The 22,196-nt window shown below is 38.8% G+C and overlaps 1 protein-coding gene across 4 annotated transcripts in view; it reads left to right on the top strand.

Annotated features, from left to right (window-relative positions):
- The window catches only part of vav2 (vav 2 guanine nucleotide exchange factor), a 192,148-nt gene that overhangs the window by 152,576 nt on the left and 17,376 nt on the right, over positions 1-22,196 (top strand). For all 4 annotated transcript variants that reach the window (XM_054612385.1, XM_054612383.1, XM_054612384.1 and 1 more), the window contains exons 5-12: positions 1,751-1,856; positions 4,192-4,290; positions 5,513-5,581; positions 6,525-6,625; positions 16,085-16,184; positions 18,050-18,145; positions 20,497-20,565; positions 20,753-20,839. In XM_054612385.1, coding sequence (XP_054468360.1) covers positions 1,751-1,856; positions 4,192-4,290; positions 5,513-5,581; positions 6,525-6,625; positions 16,085-16,184; positions 18,050-18,145; positions 20,497-20,565; positions 20,753-20,839 — 727 coding nt within the window. The remainder of the gene's footprint in view (positions 1-1,750; positions 1,857-4,191; positions 4,291-5,512; positions 5,582-6,524; positions 6,626-16,084; positions 16,185-18,049; positions 18,146-20,496; positions 20,566-20,752; positions 20,840-22,196) is intronic.

Raw genomic sequence — 22,196 nt, 5'->3', positions numbered from 1 at the left:
TCAGTTCTATCATTTCTGATTTGTATCCCCTTTTCACACAAACTGTGGAAGGAGGAATATCTTGGCAATGGTGGCAGATGAAGAAGGTCATATGCAGCCATGCCACAGTGGAGAAAACCCAATAACTTGGATTTTTTTTCCAAACGTGCCCATAAATCTTGTTTTAGAATATTCATGAATCAATAAAGCTTGCAAAATCCTTACAAAATATCCTATTTCACAGATGTCCGATTGAAATTGTTGGCGCTATGGCCCGATTAGGCAAGTATTGAATTATTTTCCTCGAACAGTTAGGCATACAGGCTGTTGATCGTACAGATACATCCAGATGAGGCACTATTCATCCAAGAACGGTAATCCTGTCCTTGCTTGCCCCCACTCAGGCCAGGTCAAGCACAAAACAGAATCCCCCGTGCTTGTACGCATTGAATGTCATGCTCAAGGGCATTTAAGCACGGAGGCCACTTGCCAAGCTGGAACCCTGGTTATCCTTTTCTGAGCAACTGGAGGAAGTAGCAACTTTACAGTAGAGACAGTACAAACTTTATAGTATTGATTCATTTATTTCCCCAAAAATTCAAAAAGGTAGCGGTTGAAAGGGACAGGTGCGTGGCAGTGTTCTTAAACAACAGGAGGTTAGTTAGTATAGTGTGACCTGCTGATTTTGCCTGCTATACAAAACAATCAGATGTTAGAGCTATTATGGTACTTTAAAACCCAAATCAGAGCAGACATATGATACACTTAGATTCAGTGTGAGAATATTCTCTCCATGTTTATGTCCATTGACTTAATGTCCAAAAATCTGCTTAGAAATCATAGATAAAACATGCTCCTTGTAAGTCCAGCCCCAAGTTTTCTTAAGTATCAAAGAAATCCATTCATATTTTTTTGTCCACTACATGGGTACATTGCAAACATGAACTGCTTATACACAAAATCTGCATATTTAATGATGCCAATATGCTCCAATGTAAGCATCTATATGTAAAAAATGAACAGGGCTCAAGTTGTAGCCTTCAGAGTGATGCTCTGAATCCATGGCAACATTAAATGTGAGCATTATTCGCCCTTCAACTCAGTACATTTAAGGTGAATGGAATTTCGTTTAAACAAGCAGGCAGCTGCCAAGCTAGAACCCTGGTCATCCATTATTTAGCAGGCAACTCCCACTACTTTTATTTATTTACAGTACTTAATCATTAATTTCCTTTTCGGCAACCTAAAGCTCCCTGATTAACTGCATCGATATGAGCCCATTGCCAAGGCGTGTTCCTGCTGAGGCTTCTCCACTGCCTCGGTAAGTTTCCCCAAACAATAATTGCTTTTACAGGACAAAGGGAGATGCAGTGTGGGCTCCCTGAGCATGACGGCCTTTCCCCAAAAGGCGCTCCTCTCCACAGTGACTGTCTGTGCTCTGCTGGCTGCTTGCCTAATTAAAGGTCAGTTAGCTAGCAGGGTGCCAAAGCGGCATAAACACATTAAAGGGAAATGCCACTCAATAACAGTACTCAGTGGAGGTTTGTGAACATCAGGTGCTGCGTCCCCTTGCCTTGAACACCAATATCGCTCTCCAGGTAGGGCTCTGGAGAGGTAATGATCTCGTACTGGTGTGACTGCTAAGAGCCTCTCGGCTGTCAGAGCAGTTTAAAGTGGACATAGGTGCCTTTTTTTGTTTTTGGCGCAGTAAAAGGATCCATCCTTTGAGTTCATTTGTTCATCCAACTTGTGTGCGTGTGTTTTTCCCTAGTGAACATGACTTGGGTGAGGATGACATCTACGACTGTGTGCCGTGTGAGGACGATGGGGATGACATCTATGAGGACATCATTAAGGTGGAAGTACGACAACCCATGGTGAGAAAACGTTGGCACAATTCCTGCTCTTTTATCATTAGTTGTTTTCTTTTGTGAATTATTGACGAGGTAATTGTTTGTCATATTTTGAATCTGCTGCTTGCTGAAGGCATATGACTGAAGGGTTGCACTTTCTTAGTCACCTTAGACACAGATGCTTGTTTATATGGTGTCCATTAGACAATACTTGTCACCAGGAAAGATTCAATGAACTTATACTGCAAAAAGAAGAGACACACACTTCTTCTAGGAAGACTTACCTTTGTATTTGCATGATTTCATATCTCTAAGCAAACTCAGATCTCTTACACAACTGGTGATTAGTTTGACCTCTGACTTGTACTGCTTTGCCTTTCCCATGCTGCAGATCAGATACATGCAGGTGAGTGCCGCTGTGCTTGTGACTCACCCCACCCTGTCAGCTAACTCCCTCTACCACTTCATTTAAAACAAACTCATAGTATCCCAAGAGAATGGCCTGCCAGTTAGATTATTGACCCGTGCCTGGGGGGTAAAGGAGACCCCATCTGGTCCAAAGTCTGACTCAGGGCCCTTTGGAGACGGTTGTGACTTCAGCTCGGTGACTGCAGTGTTAGCTGACATCAGCGAGGACCGCCAGCTGCCACATCGAAAGCATGAGACAAATAAACGTTATTTTGCTGGCTTTGCGCCCCACTTCTGATTGGTTGACTATATTTTGGATCGAAGCCTTCACTAGTCTTGTATGTCTAAATTACAAGTCCCAGTTTTTGTGTTATCTGCACTGGTTAATTAATGCCAAATCTGTCCAGATGGCTTTGCTAGTTACTACATAGTCCTGCTCAAATCACTCCCACAGCATAGAATAGATCTATAGAAATGAAGCCTCTGTCTATATCTTTCTACCTCTAGCATCAGTTTTGGACTCAGGGTCAGCGTTTCATCTCGTTCCGCTCGTTACATGCATACATTTTCCTCTCAAAATAAACTTCCGATGTACGTTAACTTATAGCAAAACCTCTTGGATAGGCTTAGAATTTTTTTTGTTGTTTGGGTTAAAAAAAAGTACACTTTAAATAACTGCACTTCTTACCCATCTGGCAAAAGTTGCATAAAAAAACTATAACAATATAACTCGACATTCCTTTGATTTTAATCAGGAAACTAAAACTGGGTCTCCTGTGTTATAGTCCTGTGTTTGTTTGAGCTAATGCTGACTTTCTTGCCATTTAGATCTTATATAGTAATGGAAGGCTTTACATTGGAGTCAGTTGAAAGCTTGGTGATGCATATGTGAAAGGTGTGAGACTGGGTTGATTTATATTCATGTTCATACGACCTACACAGATATCAGGTCTCTTGAGAAACTTTGAGTAGACCAATTTGTAACTTTTCCCCATCCTCCACCACCCACTCAAAATGTGCCCGCTTGCATGGCTATGACTTAAAAACTCCATATTCATCTACATATGCATATATATACCTTGTTCAGCCAGCCAGCACACACTTACAGTGACACAAAAAAGCTCATACGCCTCCTTTTCTCACCAAAGTCAGTGTCATCACATACTCCTTGCCAGCAAACTGCAGTCATATATGTTTGTAGAGAACTGTTAATCCTGAGGGTTTAACAGTGTTTACTTGTTTACCAACCATGTAGAAACACAGACTTTACCATTTTAGATTTTTTTTAATGCATTTTTCCTTTTGTGTCACTAGCTATTGCTTCCCATTCATTTGAGGACTGTATAAGAATCTATTAGCAAATCCAATCTTTTTTTTTTGGTCTTGGACTCCTTGGAAAGCAGAATTTATTGCGAATAGATTACCCTGTTGAAATAAAGTAGAACAGACTCTTGAATCCATCACAGTCAACATCAAGTCCTCATTCATTGTTGTCAATGTAACATTATGGTTGCATGGTAAATTGATTGGGAAAAGTCGGCACTGGATTATCTCATACATATAATGCAATTTGATAGATTACACAACTCAAACTGTGGAAATGAATAGAAACCATTGATCGCAAAGTCCAAAACACAGCAGCAAGGTTTGCAAAATGATGATATACGTGTTTTGAGAATTGACTGAAACATAAAAAGCCACTGTATGGGCCTTTAAAAAATGAATAAAAGAAAAACTGTGTTTGTACGTTACAAATTTAGATAGATAATCATTGGGAAACTGACATCAGCTTGAACTCTTTTTTTGTATAAATATCATGCAATTCCCTGCAATCATTACAAAAAACAGTTATCACAAGGAAACAAATGTAGACCTGGACTATGTTAAAAGTTGATCCAAAATCATGCAGTCACATTGTCCTGACTTTTTATATTTGCTTATCTCACCATAGAAAATGGGTATGACAGAAGATGACAAGAGAAATTGCTGCTTGGTTGAGATCCATGAGACGGAAGCAAAGTACTACAAGACTTTAGAGGACATTGAGAAGGTGAGTGCACATGCAATGCTGTGTTAGAGTTTCCTTTTGTCACTTCTTCTTTGTTGGTGTCTCAGGCCTGTGGGCCAGGTCACAGCATGGAAATGTCAGCTATCGGCACATTAATTGGGGGGTGCAAATGTCACAGGAGCTGATCAATAGGTTTATTATTGGCTCAGCCCCCACAGGAGACATTGATCCGTGGGGCTTTAAGTATAGACACGCACATCACAGCCGTGAGAATATATTGTTGTTGCATAGTGAACACATTATCCAATACAGTATCCAGCGTACAGCTAACCCCAAAAAATAAGCTATTACTTACACATTACACATATTACATCACCTAAAATTGCATGCAAATTTTACATAATTTTCACAAACATCTTCACCTCCCACTGCTGTGTTTTTCACCTACCCATCAGAGTTTATATACTTCCTTCTGTGTTACTGTTGCATAACAGTAGTTAGTTATTACACTTGTGGTAACATTGGACACCCCTAAGGCCGAGAAAAGCCGACAAACTCAACGTGCATCCCCATAAAACAACGGATTATGTGTGCGTAAAGAGTCATAAACTCACACACATGCACCATCTCTCTCAGTGTGATAATGAGCCATTGTTGAGATCAGCGCTGCTAACACATCACTTTCCGCATTGACAGATTTCATTCGCAGTTTGATGGAGCGCCACAAATCACCCGCTCCGCTAATTTCATTAAACCAAATGTGCATTCTGTGTTCGCCGTGTCGGCCCAACGCAGGACTAAATGAGAATAAATAACCCTCTCATGATCAGAGGACTCGTTAAGCTTAATTGAGTTGGGGTTAATAAAGCCTCATTTCTTCATTGCTTCTTATTGCGTTGATCTATTTGTTATTGTTTATGATGATGGAATGTGACAACCATAAAACAATGTTGGAGAAAACAATAGGCAGGTTTCTCTTCTGGAAGCATAAGTGCAGCATAGGGAAGAGCTTTCTACTGTGAACTGACGGAATATACCGGGTCATATCCTGAAATCAAATAAACCCTGTAAACAACAATATGGTGGTTCCATCTTCTACAATGTAGTGCGAAACAGGTCTGCTAAAAGCTTGACCAGAGCTTTATTGCATTTCATCCATACATTTTTAAATAAAAGAGTGACAACTCTGGGTACCAAATTCGTTTCTCAAGAGGGACATTTGATATTTACTCTTTTCTCTGTTTTCTCTCTTGTTTCTCTTTAGAATTACATGATCCCGTTGAAGCAAGTCATGAGTCCACAGGACATGGAGGCTATCTTTGTCAATCTTGAGGTGAGTACCCGCTCAAGCAAAGAAAACGTTGCATACAGCACGCCTGAATGTACCGCACACAGAGTGAATAATTCAATATGTGTATGGGTGGCCAAGTGAATGACAGGGTGTGTTGTAGATTATGTATATTTATACTCACGCTTTGATTTTCACTGCAATTTTAATGTCACAGTTCATGGGGGTAAACAAAATATTATATGTATTTTCATTCTTTTTGAAAAGCTAGCTCATGGACTGTAATTCTTGCTGTACAATTTGATTATTAATCAATTGATTAACCAAAAGCAACATTTCAGTAATGTGCCAATTACCAAACTGTGAACACCTAAAGGAACATTGGGTACAACACAACACTTTTTTTTGTATAGTCTGCCTACAAATGAAGCATTTCTAACATGTTAACAGCTAATTAGTTGAGATTCAACAATTCATCTGTTTCAATTAGTCTGTACATGTTTAACTTATCTAAAGAGTATATGGGACAATTTATCAACATACCTACATTCACAGACCAATTTAGTTGAATGAATGTAGAAAATATGTTCAAAATCAAAATATTCGACACATCATTTCATGAATCTTTGTTTAACATTCTAAAGCTCAACTAATGTCATGTATATAGAAATGTTCAACAAATGTTTTACCATGCTTTAACAAATATCTACAGATGCTATATATATATATATATATATATATATATATATATATATATATATATATATAGATGAGCAGGTTATGCAAGTGAGAATCAACTTCATGTTTAAATTCTGGGGTGAAAGCTAATTCGAGTACCATTTACTTTTAAAGTTAGTAAAATATATTGAGTTTGTTGAATAGGAAATAACTATCTACAGAGTGGTTCTTTCTATGTTTAAAACTATGTTTTAAAGATGCATTGTAGTAGAATGGGTAAATTCTAATATTTATTTTGATGTACACTCAGGATGTAATAAAAGTCCACTTTGCCCTCCTGCGAGCCATCGACCAGACCATGCTCAGTGGAGGAAGCAGCCTGGGGAAGATCTTTCTTGAGTTCAAGGAAAGGTTAGTAACCTGGAATTAGTTTTTTGCATCGTTGATCCCTGCATAAGCAGATGCTGTTCTTCTACTGTGTACATTGAGTATTAAAACCCACTTGTAGTTAAGAGGAAGCTGCAGATTTTCTTCCCTTTCAAAGTCTGTAGGCTGCATCATTTTGAGTATCCACTGATCAGTCAGAGGATTGCTGGGATTAGTGTCAATTAAGTAAATTAAAACAAAAAAAAGTTTGCGAAAAACCTGAAAGAGCATGTAATCAATTGTTCCCCATTCAACCAAAACCGTCAGAGTAAATCTACTAAAGACTGCATTTGCTTATCAGAGTTATTCCTGCATGGTGGTGTCTCCTCTTACAATACCATGTCATGACCAAGTTTTATTTCTTAAGACATCAGTGCTCAAAGTTCAGTAAAAATATTATTTATTATTTTATTTAGCCACCTGCCTTTTCTGTTCTGTATCTAGATCAAAATCTTCTCCGCACTCCACCATGTATAAATTACATGGATCTTTTAGTTGTGCTGCTTTTGCACATTACCATACCACTTCCTTTTATCCTCTCATTCATACTATAACCAAAGTTTTCCTTTTGTACTATAATTTAAAACACTGTTGCACATATTTTATATATTTGTTGTATTTATCTGTATATGCTACCATATATATTACTTGAAAATATCATTCCTTTTTGCTTTTAATTTATTGATTTAGTGCTACCTTACCATAGTTTGGCATTGCCTATTTTATTCTTTATATTCTATTCATTTAAATATTTTGCATATATGTTTATACATTTTATGTATCTCTAGCATAGAGGGGTCTATAACTACATTTCATTTTACAAATCAGAATTTTCTTGCTCCACGGACACACTGTATCACTTGTTTTAAGAAAGCCATGTTTTTAGACAGAAAAAGGCGAATTCTATGGTGTTGGGATTTGAAAACGCTGTGAACAGGGAAAGCAAAGGTTTATTGGCAAAAAAAAAGGGTTTCCGCTCAGATCTCCATCTTGCCCAGCTGCTGAGCAACGTGTGGATAATTTGCATCCCTGAGGGGAGCAGTGATTTGCCTCCCTGCTGTGCTGAGTGTGGCTGCTTCATAGGTAATGGTAATGATGGTGATGCTAGGTTCTTGCCATGGTCATAATTCCATACACAGCCATGGATATGCCACTCTCCTCGCATGATACACCCATTACTGTAAGAGTGAGTAACAGCGCCAAATGTGTGTGCGTACCTGTTCTTGCATACATAAGCATGTATTATATTCTTCTGCTCAGTGATCCTGATAGCACACATACAATTTTTACAACCTGAAACAGGCATTCACAGTATTTATTTTGGGCAACGTCAGTTTGCATAGGTAATAGGCTTGTCGCAGGCTTCTCTCTTAACCCTAGAGGGCCATGTAACACAAAGTTGGTGTGACATTAGAGACTCAATTTATACTAATAGACAGAGGCAGGCACATACTCTCTCCCTCTATCTCTATCACACTAACACACACACACACACACACACACACACACACACACACACACACACACACACACACACACACACACACACACACACACACACACACTAACACACAGGCACACACTCCCACTGTATCTCCTTGCCCGTTTAGCTCATCTGACTCTCTGATCTGATTGAGCAGTGGTTGGAAATCTTCATTTGCACGCAATCCCAGATAAGGTCCAGCTAGCCAAAGGTCACTGTAAAGGACTGGGAGGTTGTCTCCTAAAAGCTCAGAGGATGCACATGGAGAGAGAGAAATGGAAAATACAGGAAGAAAGTTTGGCAGAAACAGTAGTTTTACAGTCATATCTTGTTGATTGATTATTTTCGTGATGTAAGCCCTGATTTTTTGGTTTTGTAAGCTTCTTTCTTTTGGACTTAATGTTAATAATTTAAAAAAAGTAAACACATCTGGGAAGATTAAGCATTTATGAATTCGACAGAGGGTTATAAGGGTGTGGATTTTCATAACAATCCTATTAAACTCCCCCAAAAAAACAACCTTTTATCCCATACCAATCCCGGAAGAATGACTCCCATCCAAACCTCTTCCCGTTTTTATTCATTAGAACTGCATTATAAATAAAAACTGACGTATTGTTATAATAATGCTCGTACAGCACCAGTCATTGGATAAATAGTGAAATTGACTTCCATCCTACGGGCTCCCAAAGGAATCCCGTGACCCACAGGATTCCCAGAAAAATGTTAGCCTCTAGAGGTCGGCAACTGATAGAGCACCAAGGCCTAGGTCACAATTTAATTTACAATGTATCCAAAAAGTTTTGGACAGGGTTGAGGTCAAGGCTCTGCGCAGGCTAGTCCAGTTCTTTCACACCCAACTGGGAAAAACCTTGCTTTATGGACTTAGCTTTGTGCACTAGGACACGACCATGTTGAGACTAGTCTGTCAAACTGATGGCACAAAGAAGGAAATATTCTAAACTGAAATATCATCACATACTGTCGCATTAAGATTACTTTCATTTGAACTAAAATGAAAAAGCGCCCCAGAACAAAGGTACACATACTGTCTTCTACCTGGTTGCTTTGAAATGGATGTTAACCTTCTATCTATGACAGAAATATCTAACATTTATCTTCTATTCATAAACAAATTTGCTGATGACATGCTGTTCTTTGTTAATATTTATCTTTAGTGACATTCTCAGAAATGAGAAGCAGGGTTATTTTAAGAAAACGGTTCATTAGATTTGCAGATTTTTTGCATCACAGGCTTTGACACTGTGCATGTGATTGACATGTATACCTGCCTCATTATAAGCCACCGTGGTCTTTTGTCTCTCTGTGGCGATAAGTAACCAGGGGATTTGGACCCGCACAGCACCGCTCTCATCAGCATCTTGGCGATTTTTCGAGGACTAGGCTTGGCATAATTAATTTGGTTATCTATGCTTGTAAGTCCAGGTGACCTTTACAACAATGTGCTTGTATCTTTTTTTTTTCTCAGGTTGGTGCAAAAGATGAAGAGCTTTTCTTTTCTTTTCTATTTGTCATTGAACTGAATGCCATGCTGAAAATGTCACTGGTTTATATCGACTACATCTCAATTTTTAAACAGCCAGAACTGGGCTAAAGGGGAAAAGTGGCTCAGAAGAAGCTCTATAAACTAAATGGGCATCTAAGTACCCTCTTGTTGATATCCTCATTTGCGATATTCCCCAACTCATTTCCGGAGTAATCTTGGCTTCCTGATATCATTGCAGTCCCTAATCATGGCTGCACTATGAGCCTGTTTATTGGAGGTCTTTGCTCTATGTTCTACTCCATTTGCTGCGTGCTGGATATGTTGAGTGGAGGTGAGGGGGTCCCAATGCCATGTGTCAGAGAATATTAGCTGGCTCCACGGCCTGTCACTTCTGGTTTGCTTGGAGATTGGCTCGGCATGTAGGGCTCCACAAGGGTGGGGGTGAAGGCCCAGGGCGCAGTTACTCAAAATTGCATTTTCTGTGAAATAACATGCACGACAGCATCCTCATTATTCAAGAGGCCAGAACAGCAGGGCGATATGACAGCACTGAAAATAATTCAAACTAGCAAGTTTTTACTGCACCAGCAAACTCTCCAATAATGGAAAAAATGGGCTCAAACAGCTCTGTCGTTTAGAGGTTGCTGTGCAGCATCTCCAACTCATTAAAGCCTGTTTGCAAACTTCTTTTTCAATTTCTGCTGTAGGTTTTAGGCCTCATGTTTTTAGGCTGTCCGACCCTATTTCTGCCTGTTAGTACTTACGCATGTTCATACGTCCAATTTACATGATCCCGATGTCTAAGGAACGCCCTGAGGGAATTTCTTCAAATTTGGCACAAACGTCCAATTGACTTCATGAGTGAACTGAATGGAATTTGGTGGTCCAATGTCAAGGTCACTGTGACCTTAAGTCCGACCCTGTCTTGGAAAAGCAATATATACTTGGACTAAAGAATTAACTGATTTGAACTTTTGGTCATCGTGAACTCCTGAAACTAGCTTTGGCAAAAAAAACAAAATCCTATATGCTAATAAAAAAATTCACACAAATGCCTTATAGGATAAAATGAAGGAATGACATTTCGGACATGCATGGATGTAAACTACAATTGACTGGTTGGTGAAGGCAACTCTCAATTCTAGTTAGTAATGTTGACAGTTCTCAAATGGAAAAAAAGGGAAAGGCATGTGATATACACAGAACCCGGATCATACCAGGCATCATCAATAATGCTTCACTCTAGCAAATGTAGGATCTTTGGAATCTCACTGCAATTATTGGAGCTTTATAACTGTTTAAAAATGCTGCATAAGTTGAGTAATGCTGCAATAATTTAGTTTTCTTTCTCTGAAGATGTCTAAGGTTGCATTTGTTGTTTTGGGAAAGGCTGATATAGAGCTTCATTAGCTTGGACAATTTTAATTGATATTTGAAATTGAATTAAATTACTGAGTCCTGGTCTTTTTTCTTTCTTGTATGTACAATACGGTATCTTAGATTGCAGAGTTTCAAGCAGCAATACTAGGAGAAAACAGGTCTTGATGAGTCGTTACCTCCCACAGTGATGTGTTCAGACGTGGTGTCAAGTAAGAAGTGGGTTTATCACAGTGTCACGGACTAATTATGCATGACTGCGCCAAGAGTGGATGCATGCTGCAGTGTGCTTGTGTATCATCAGCCCTTTTGTTCCACAGCCAGTGAAGAGGACAAAGCCAATGACTAGCCTCCCAAGTGGCAGATGAAAGGCTGTTATTAAATGTGTGAATATATAACTTGTGTACACACAACATGGCGTCTATTGATCCAGTTATGTGACCTTGGGTGTGTTATTTTTGTGCCAGGTATTGATACTTTTTTTTTATGCACTAAAAACCTACAAGGTGTTTTTATTTTTCAATCAATGTCATTCAGCTTCAGCGTAAAGTACCAAATACTGTATTATTTCCCATACACCAGTGTTTTATTCCTCGCATATACACAAACACATATACACAGCACAACAAACACAGTGAAATCAAGCCTCTGCACTTAACCCATCCTAGTGTTAGGAGCAGTGAGCAGCTATAACTATACAGGGCCCAGGAGCAGTATGGGGATCCAGTGCCTTACTCAAAGCCAACTCATTATGCTCCCTACTTGGTCCATGTGGGGAATTAACATATTTTTATTGTTTTTTTCCTGGTGAAACATTAATTGCAAAAGTGACACCTGTTGATTCTTTTTTTCATTAATACCCAACATAATTTTTCTTTTACCATTTTGGATCACAACACCAAGCTGAAGAACACATTCATCTGACATATAACTACTATATAAAGCTGTGACAGCAAACATTTAACAAAACAGTTGCTTATTTACATATTGGGCTGACAATGTGGCAACATTAGCATTCATTGATAGTTGAAAGTAAGTCTAAAATGATTCTCCTTTAAGCTTGGTTTTGGTTTCCACCATCTCCTACCAACACCTGGCCCTTTAGCTGCTAGATACATATTCCACTTTCTTCACCAGTTACTGTATTTTCTAACTTTGTATGACTGCAATTTGTAGCTGAACAGGTAATGCAGCCTGGGTTTATCAGAGCTTGTTTGCTTGGAAACAAGGCTGGTGGGAACGCTGAGAACAGATATGCTGTGAAACCAAAACTGCAATCTTCAAGAGGCTGAAGTGGCCTTCAATATTACAGCAGAATGGAGCTGCCTGTTTGGTTGGACATGCGGTTTGTTTGCTGCAAGTGGAAACTTAAAAAGAGATTGAGCCCTCAGGCAGCGGAGAACGAGCCTCTTGCTCCAGGGACACAGTGGTTAGAATGAAAACACACACACACACATACACACACACACACATACACACCGAACAGGATGGCCTTCTTTTAAACTCGACCACATAAACCAACAAATCACTCTTTCAATCACTTTCATTCACTCAGCTCTTGCCAATGCTGTGGGAGAAACATCATTTTGGATCTTTTCAGTATATGTTCCTTATCAAGCAAAAGAAGCGTGTTATGTTTTTGCCTTTAAACACTTATTTTTTATAGGCCATATAATCATTTAAGAAAACATGTACAATCCGCATATATTATTGATTATTATATTTTTCATACAGTCATCTCCACTGCATCCTCCACTTGAAACATTTCCCGTGAACTGGATATATATGATATTTGCAGAGAGTTCACATATTTATTCTTTGTAATGTACCTGGGTTCCGCAAAAGGCAGCAGAAATGACAAACTATGCGGCCAGTGCCAAAACGTTTGCGGGGGCCTTGTTTTCGGAACTCTCGCAGAAAGTTGTTTTCCCAACGTTCACAGAACATTCCTGGGACATGTATCAAGTGGGGGGTGCAGTGGGGAGAAAGCAGTATGTGTAAATCAACACCCATATGCATTATCACATTGTACAAGTCCTTTAAGATGAATATTGAGTATTTGTAACCTCAGAGGCTGCTGCTTCACTTTCAATCTGTAGATCTTTACTTTTCTCTAAAATGTTCTATATATTTCTTTAATCTTTCTAATTATGGCTTTCAAAAATATCTAACATCTCTCAAACTGCTATAATGATTCCCACATTCACAGCAGGAGATTGAACCTTTTTCTCTTCTGTCCTGATAACATAATATATGTCTCTTGCATGTGCCCCTTGGATCCTCGCTACGCTGCACAGTCCGCCTGCTGTTTTATAATTGATCAAGACTCCCATTAATCTCAATCACTTTGTCATCCTGGAGCAGCAGTAGCTGAGGGGAGCTGTCTCCCCTAGTGTGGATCAGGTCTTAATCAGGGGCCAGTTTAACCAGGGTAGGAGCTTCACTGCAGAGGGGCTGTAGGCAGAGTTCCTCCTGGGCTCCAGTGAAGATCCAGGGATCATCACTGCTGGATCTCGTTGGAGTAGAGGATGATCAACCATTGAATCGGCCTGAAAAAAATCTTATTTCAAGAGAAAAATTTACTGTAATTTACGTCTGGCCAAACATGAAACGGATGATGGAGATTGATAAATTGTCCTATTGTGTATTGGAGCAGTGGACTCATGCTGCAATCATTATAAAAGCTATTTAAAGTCTTATTTCATGTGTGATTTCATAACTTGTAAAATAGTTCAGTATTTGTTTGAGCAACGCTTTAAAGCACCATAACTTCTAATTAACAGTGGCACCTGTTTCAATAACAGAATCACGATAAAGGCTAAACATTGTGCAACAGTAACACACAAGTAACACAAAATGCCTTATTGTCCTGATAATGTCAGTTAGACAGCAAATATCCTCCTTAAGTGCGTGTTGAAAACACTATTTGCAATGTCACCTCTATAGTTCAACCACTTATTGTTTTATTTAGTTTCTTATTTGGATAATGGTTTTATGTAGGGCTACGACTAATTCATTTTTTAATCTAGAGTTAATCTGCTGATGTTTTTCTTGATAATTGATTTGTCTCTATGAAGTAAAAACAGAAATTGAGAAAAAGACCCTCATAATTTTGATGCCTTCAGAATATTGGTTTTGACCAAGCAGCAGTTCATAACAACGATATCAATAAGGCAAAGAAAAGCAAATTGGCACATTTGAAAGAATGGAACCAGGAAATGTTTTGCTTGCAATATTACTTGAAAAAATAACTGAAGCTATAAATCAATGAATTAATAAATAATTTTTTTGATAGATAGATGAATTATCAACAAGTTGTTGCTCTAAGTCTGTTCATAATTAGCACCTTGTTTGTTATCTCTCTTCATGATACCTTCACCTTCTTTTAAAGGTTGATTTCAAAGCTGTGCTAGTAGCGAGAGGACCTTTTTAAAAGCAGGAGATCAGTTTGAAATACATTTTCATTCTGTGGCATCACACACAATTGTGTTAACTGTTGCAAAAGGACACAGTCATGGGCTCCTTTACTATAGACTATTTGGGGAGAGATTTGAAATAAAATCAAAAGAGAGAAGTGCTACAGGGCGCACAACGGGATGCTTTGCGTGAAATGTGTTTTTACTCCGACAAACAACCTGCCAGGAAGGGGGGCGTGTGAAACCTAAAGATGTGCACATAACTTAAAGGTGTGTTGGAAAGAGCAGAAATCATTGCGATGTTGTAGTTTTATTTCCACTGCTGCGCGTATAAACTTTTCCTTTTCTAGTTTGCATCACAGTTCTATCAGAGGCTTGATTAGACTTCAGGGTGCCAGCTCTCCGCGCCGCCTTGCCCCTCTCAAGGTTCAGATTAGGAGACCGGAGTGCCAATGCTACTTGGGGGGGGTGCCACTCTACCAGCATTGCCAATGACCTACTTTGACTCAGTGAGTGAGAGCAATGTGTGCCACATGCAGTGGCATCCTCCAGGCAGCATGACTTTGAACTCCCTCCCAACCGAAACCCAAAGATCTGTGTCAGCGTCCCATTGTAATATCTAATGAACCACAGCTCTCATATCCTCGCCGCTCGAAATTAAGAGATTTTTCTTTTCCTCACACGCTGATAAGAGGAACTCTGCGAAGCAGCTGATATATAGCAGAGTCTTTCATTAGTGCTCTGTGATTACAGCTCAATGGCAAGAGGATGCCGCCCCTCCAAATATTGCCCTGGGATCAGAATTCAGTCATTGCTTATTCATGGTATTCACGTGCATTCCTAATCATATTTATTCACATATTCATTTATCTGCCCCCTATAGTGCCAAATGACTCTTGGGTTGACCTCTCAAATGATGTTATTAATCTAAAAAATGTATATGCGGTACATTGCCGAAAGGCACTAACCAGTTCACAGCTAATTGTGGACTCAAACAGCAATCTCCTTTGTACCTTTGTTTTTACAAAGATATGGTATATGTCCAACCTTTTTAAAAGAGCCTCATTAGTGCTTATTAAGCCTAATTTGTATCCATACAGAAGGCTTTGGATGGGTATTTATGAGCCCACATGTTTCCAAATGTTCCTGTTTTCACAGAGAACATGCAGAAAATATCAGAATCAAAATCTCAGTTGGGGATTTCTCCTAACAGACATGAATGTTTCATCATTTAGAGCTTGAACGTTTATAAGATGTGTTCAGCTGCAGAAAGCCTTATGGGAGTAAATATAGTTAACAGATGAGAAATGAAAGAGACTGTGGACAGGCAGTACTTGTCTTTTTCAATACTTTTTATTGATAGACCAAATTTGGTCTTTACTTAGATTGTTTTTCAGGTTTGCTGTAATGGAGAGGTATGCTTTTAATGGTGTGTGGATTTTACTCACCTCAGTATCCCAAAGGTTTCACAAAGAAAGTAACTATGACCAAATTGTGATTGTGATTCTCTTTTTATAGCACAATGTAAACAGACTGCAGAAGGAGCCAGGGCCAAACAATAATCTACAATTATTTATATTGTTTGATGAATGTCCCATGGAGGACGATGAGCTGTGACAGTGTATCTTGTCTGACAGTTGTTGAATTGTGTCCTTCACCAGGTTGTTGATCTATGGTCAGTACTGCAGCCACATGGAGAACGCACAGAAGACACTGGATGAGCTAATAGCAACACGAGAGGACGTCAAGATTAAAGTAGAGGTAATGACCTCCATCACTCACCACAAACAGATGATAACCTGATGATTTAGTGCATTTTTGTGAAAGAATACATCACATTGCAGGCAGTGAACACATGTTTATTTTTCAAACTGAATACAAATAACTGAGCAGATGGAATCAGCTCATCTGCCTGCTTATGGACATGTGATATATAACCCTTAAAAATATAATTTGAGGTGGTTGGAGCCAGAGGATTGAATGACAAAAAGACACCTGAAAGACAGATTTGAAGCCACAAGACGATATAGAGACTTTCAACAGAATACACCAACTGCGTATTATTCATTTCAATAATTTTACCAAGAGAAAATACCAAACTCAAAGTAATAATTCGATGTTTTTTACTGTGGTAGATGTGATAGTAAACTAAATATTTTTAGGTTTTGATGTTTGGTAACATATGGATAAATAAAGCAATGTGAAGACTTAATTTAATTTATTAATCAGGATCTTTATGTCTTCGTACATGTACTTTACCACATTAACTATTACATCTATATGACACAGTTTTTACTTTTTTTTTTTACTTTCACATGTACTCTAAGAGGAAAAAGAAGATAAACTGTAAAAGAATAAATAATTATGTAGCCTTATATTACAAATCACACATTTGCCTCAAGGATTTTACCATCTGTACAGCATATGACAACCTCTTTCATAAGACCCTCTCTTGATGTAAGGAAAAACTCAACAGAATAAAATAAGTGTATATTTTTTTTTAACAGGGTTGATACTTTTTTCGGTAGTGTCACTGTGCACAATGTTGTAAATGGAGATGTGGTTTAAACACCACAGCAGCCATGTTTCATTGGCAATTGTGCAAATGTCCCCAATGTGATTCTACATAATCTGACATCTCTCACAAAATCATTACACATAAGTATGAAAGTCTAATTTACTATTGAATAAATGATGACATTGAACACCTAATGAATTAAATAAATTCATAAATGTGGTCCAAATTTGCCAGGGTCATGAACCAATGTAGATGAAATCAGTAGGGCAAATAATGTAATTTTTGCAAATATGCTGTCAGAGCTGTTCAAATCATAAAATGTAGTTTTACTGAACTTAACATTAACCTGTTGACTGTATATAGGCGAGGGTATACTGAGTAGGAAATGCCTTCAAGAGGTTGTGTTAAATGTTCTTGAGTTCTTACACAGAAGCACATTTATGATTTAAAAATGTATCTCTGCAGCAATTCTGCAGCAAGACCTCCTTCTTTTTGCTCTACTATTATTAATCTGATTTTACACTTCTGAAAAAGTAGGATTAAGGCTAATCAGCAGTTAGCACAGCTGAAAAAAAGGCTCTTGGGGCTGTTTATAAAATTCTTTATTTGATTAGAGTAGTTGACCGTGAGATACGCTATCTCAAAATACAAGAGCTTTGTAACAGGGTTAAATAACTTCTCACAATTTTTTCAGACACAATAACCTTGTTTGTAAAGATTGATATGCTGTCCCTTTACACAAGCACAAACACAGTTGTCAGGGAAACCTATAAGATGATGCTAACAAAAGACAGCTTCTTTTGGGGCCAGTGCAGAATTGCTATAAATGTGTTCATTTATCAGAGGCATTTCCCAGTCAGCATGCAGGGTAATTGCGTCACAAATGGCTGGTACTACCAGAGCTTTTGTTTCTCCTGATAGAATAAACTGGCCTCCTTATTGCTAATGGAATGATCCGTGAATGTTTGGAAGCAATCGAAGTAATTCAACAAAACCCAATGAATTATTAATCAATGAATGAATGCTTGTTAGTAGGAACTGTTCAATTTGGCATTATGCAATGTGTTATGTGATAACGGCACTGCTCCTGTTCCGTGTTGTTCCACAGGAATGTACTATGAAAGTACAGGAAGGGAAGTTCAAGCTGCAGGATCTTCTGGTGGTTCCCATGCAGAGGGTGCTGAAGTACCACCTACTACTGAAGGTAGGCGGCATCTCCCGACTGCAACAGTCCATCTTTGAATGCCCTCCAGCTCTTTGAATGTCCTCGGTCAGATGTTGGACCCATTTTCAGCAGAAAGAACGTGAATTGCTATTTCACACATTACTTTCCATCTTTTAAATATCAAACACTCACTCCCTATTAGGCCCAAAAGGCTCTGAAATGTTTGTAGCTTGATTCCACATGGAGGGTGCTGTATTTGGCTTGGATTCCCAGCGGTTACAGTGGCCTAATTTTCCTGTGACAACAAAAGTATCTACTTCTGCAGCAGTATCCACTTGCCTCCTCGTAATATTGTAGCTCCAGAGGTCCGACAAAAGTAGCTTATCTAGCATCCTGCATCGAGCCTGTCTATACCCGTCATTGAGCTTTGACTGATGACAGTTCTGCAATCACCTGGTGTTCACTTCACTTCTTTGTAATTGCATATTATAAATCCAACCATCTTTTTTTCCTGTATAAACAAAATATGGTGTGTGCATTTTTTTTTAATCGCATTTATAGGTTTAAATAAATTAATAAATAAGTTTTTAGTTACTTAAGTTTTAAAATAGTCTGCACTATCATTGCATCAGGTCAAGTGTTTAGATTATCAGTCGGTTAATCAGTTAATTGATGGAATATTCATTGTCGGCTAACAACAACTAATTAACATTTTTGTAATCTATCAAAAATAGTAATGCCAAACATTTGTAAGGTTTCTGCTTGTGAAATAGTTTTGCGCATTTCACAAAAAACTTAATTCTTTTGGGGTTTTAACTACGGGTAAATAATACGCTACGGGTAGATACACTATAATCAGTGATTGCAGCCCTGCACTGATGCCCTAATATGCAAATATAGTTAAGCACACTGTCTGACCGCTTGCATCATAGCCAATACATTTCTCCCTGGAGCTCTCCTCCTGGTGTGCAGAACTAGTTGGCCACTGTAATATTCCCCATGATTAATTGACTTTGCATCTCAATTATGGATGAGCATATGAGTTTATGATGCGGTGCATAATGGACTTGGATGGAGGCGAGTGTTTGCTTCAGGTGATTGTGGGACTGCACAGAGAGTGCCGCGACTTGTCTATTAGTTTGAATCAAAGCCCTACAGAAATCTCAGCAAGGCACTGAGGTCAAATCAACTGCACACTAATCCAATTAAACACACCCCATTTCACTGCTTCCAACAGCTTTGCAGTGAAACACCGCTGCATGCTGTGGCCTCGGGGCATGTCAGACTGACAAGCCCTGTTTTATGTGTGTGGGTCCAGTCATGCACATCCTCAGTTGATGTTGTATAGATATCATCACAGTAGCATTTCCCTATTTGGTATGGTGTGAATACGCAGCTCTCTTCATCTTTTATGTACCATAGCTGCACTCTAAATAAAGTGAATCCAGCACATTTCAGTCATTTCAGAGGTAATTCTCCTCAAGCAGGGTTTGCATATTTGCAGAGTTTTTTTATGAACCGATGTAATCATATATTTCATCTAAAGCTTTATGGGCCGTCCAGCAGAATGTTGTCAGTGGCCAGTTTCGCTTGTGCAAATGTAACAGACCATGGTATTAAAAAGATCTGTTAAGTCAGCAGGTCACTTAGATGAAAAAAATGAAGCTAATTAAGGTCAAATAGGGCCCAATAGCATTACTTTCATCTTGGTTGGGCTGGTGCTGCTGCTGGTGGTAAGCCAGTGAGGGCTACTATCCTTGTGGCTGCAATATTGACTCTTACTGATTGTTCAGGGTGGCTGCACAGTGGGGGTTTAAAATGGGGGGGTAGTATCCAGAGGGTACTAACACAGGAGCAAATGTGCAGGGGAATGGAGCTCTTCCAAAGAATACATTTAATTTCTTTGTTTATTTATGTGTCATACATGATTTTATGTACATTGATGATTAATCTGCCAACTGTTTGGACAGCTGGAAACATTTCATTTTTAATAATATATCTAATTATATTTCTTAAATCAGCCCCAAGTTGTGGAGGCAGGAGGCAGATAATCACAGGTCAAAACGATGTAACATATTTGTTATTGATTGGCTATGTGGAGGACAACATGATTTACTGTTAAAAAATAGTCAGACCTGGAAGCTAGTTTGCGATTTCTCCAGCTCCCTTGTGTATCGTATTTTCATGTACGTTGCCGTTGACGGTGCTTAGGTGCAGCTTATTCTCAGCCACATCGGTGTCAGCCCTATGATCACAGTAAAGAGCAGCTGGACTTTTCTTACAACAACCTTCTCTAATTACTATATGATTCAATGTTTGCATCATACACTCCAATAAAGTATGTTGTGTTTTTGAGACAAAATAACAATAACAATAATCATCCTCCACAGGAACTTTTGAGTCATTCAGCGGACCGACCTGAGAGACAACAACTCAAGGAGTCTCTGGAGGCTATGCAGGTATGTTTGTTCATGGGTGAATTTTAAGAAATATTATATAATAACTCTACAGTGCTCCAAGCCAAAGCTGTATACATTGTTTCATACAGCTACTGTGTCTCAAAGGATTGTAAATCTACAATGATATGACAGATGTCAGAGCGATTTACAGTTTAAGGCTGAAGGAATGTTTGCCTTGCTCTCCCAGGACCTGGCCATGTACATCAATGAAGTCAAGAGGGACAATGAGACTTTGAAGAAAATCAGCGAATTCCAAAGTTCAATAGAAAATCTTGTAAGTACTGTGAAGTAGGGTTTTTTTTTTTTGTGACTATATATTGGTCATATATCAGTTATGAGCAATTTCTTTATTATATCTGTACTCTTTTTACTGATTTGAAGTTCCTTAAAGTTAATATCAGGTATATCCATGTACCCATAGTACCCATATTAACAATATTAGAATCAGTCTTCATTAGCAGTGGCTCATGTTGCCAGGGAGACCCACTGTCAGTCACATCTAATCAATCAACACCATACACACTGACCTGATTAGGCAATTCACCTGAGTTTTTGAGTGTTGAACTCTTATAAGTTTAATAATGAGGATGTGTTTTCTAACTTCTTCTAACTGAACATTTTTTGCTCATTTATAAACACATTTCTGAAAGGAATAGCTTGACATTTCAGGAAAAAAATAATGCTTATCTGCCAGCTTGACTAGAGTTGATGAGAAGATTAATACCGCTCTCTTGTGGTCCTCTGCAATCTAAATATCAAGCAGCTGGTTAGCACAAATACTGGAAACAGCTGGCAAAGAGGTATCAAACCCTCAAAGCACCTCTGAAGCTTGTAATTATAACGTTTTATCTTGAGTATTTAACCAGTACAAACACATGAAGTTGCTGTGTTACTGAGTGGGTTGGACCATGCTTTGGCCAGGGCCAGCAACCTGCTAAAGCTTCAGTGCCTCTGCCTGACATTTTGTTACGTTTTGGACAGAGTCAGGAAAGCTATTTCCCCATGCTTCCAGTTTTATGCTAAACTAAGATTAGCGTCTGCTGGCTGTATCATCACATTTAATGAACAGATATGACAGTTGGATCAGTTTCTCATCCTTCACCAAAATGTCAACTATTGCTTTAAAGGCACAATGACTAGGATTTCCCTAGACTAGATTAAAAATAATCCGTCTCAATCATCACACAAACCAACTAGAAATGCACGGCAGTGTCAGTATCTGTAGAGACCCAGCATTCTGCCTGTATTTTTTTTTTCTTTACATTTTGCTGAGTTTCTTGGCTTCAACCTCTCTAAAAACGTATTGGCCATGTGCCAGATCGCAAGTACCCATCCAAGAGAAAGATGTGAAAATAGCGGACACAGCGCTCAAAAAAATGCAAATACCGCGAGGCGAAGGCCAAGTGGACAAAGCTGGTTTCAAAACAAAGCTGGCTTTCACCCGCTGGCGAGCACCCTAACCCTCCATGAGCCAAGGAGGAGGGGTCAACTTTGAAAGTTGGCAAACTGCAACCAAGAAATCCTTCTCATTAAAAGATCATAATCTGAAGCCACATTCTCAGGTGCTTCCGACTTTCTTTTTTTAGATTAGGAATTGTCTTCCTGCCAGCAGTGAAATTGAACTCCATCAC

The sequence above is a fragment of the Anoplopoma fimbria genome, chromosome 14 (assembly GCF_027596085.1).
Source record: "Anoplopoma fimbria isolate UVic2021 breed Golden Eagle Sablefish chromosome 14, Afim_UVic_2022, whole genome shotgun sequence".
NCBI classification, from domain to species: domain Eukaryota; kingdom Metazoa; phylum Chordata; class Actinopteri; order Perciformes; family Anoplopomatidae; genus Anoplopoma; species Anoplopoma fimbria.
This window is presented reverse-complemented; position numbering and strand designations above follow the sequence as displayed.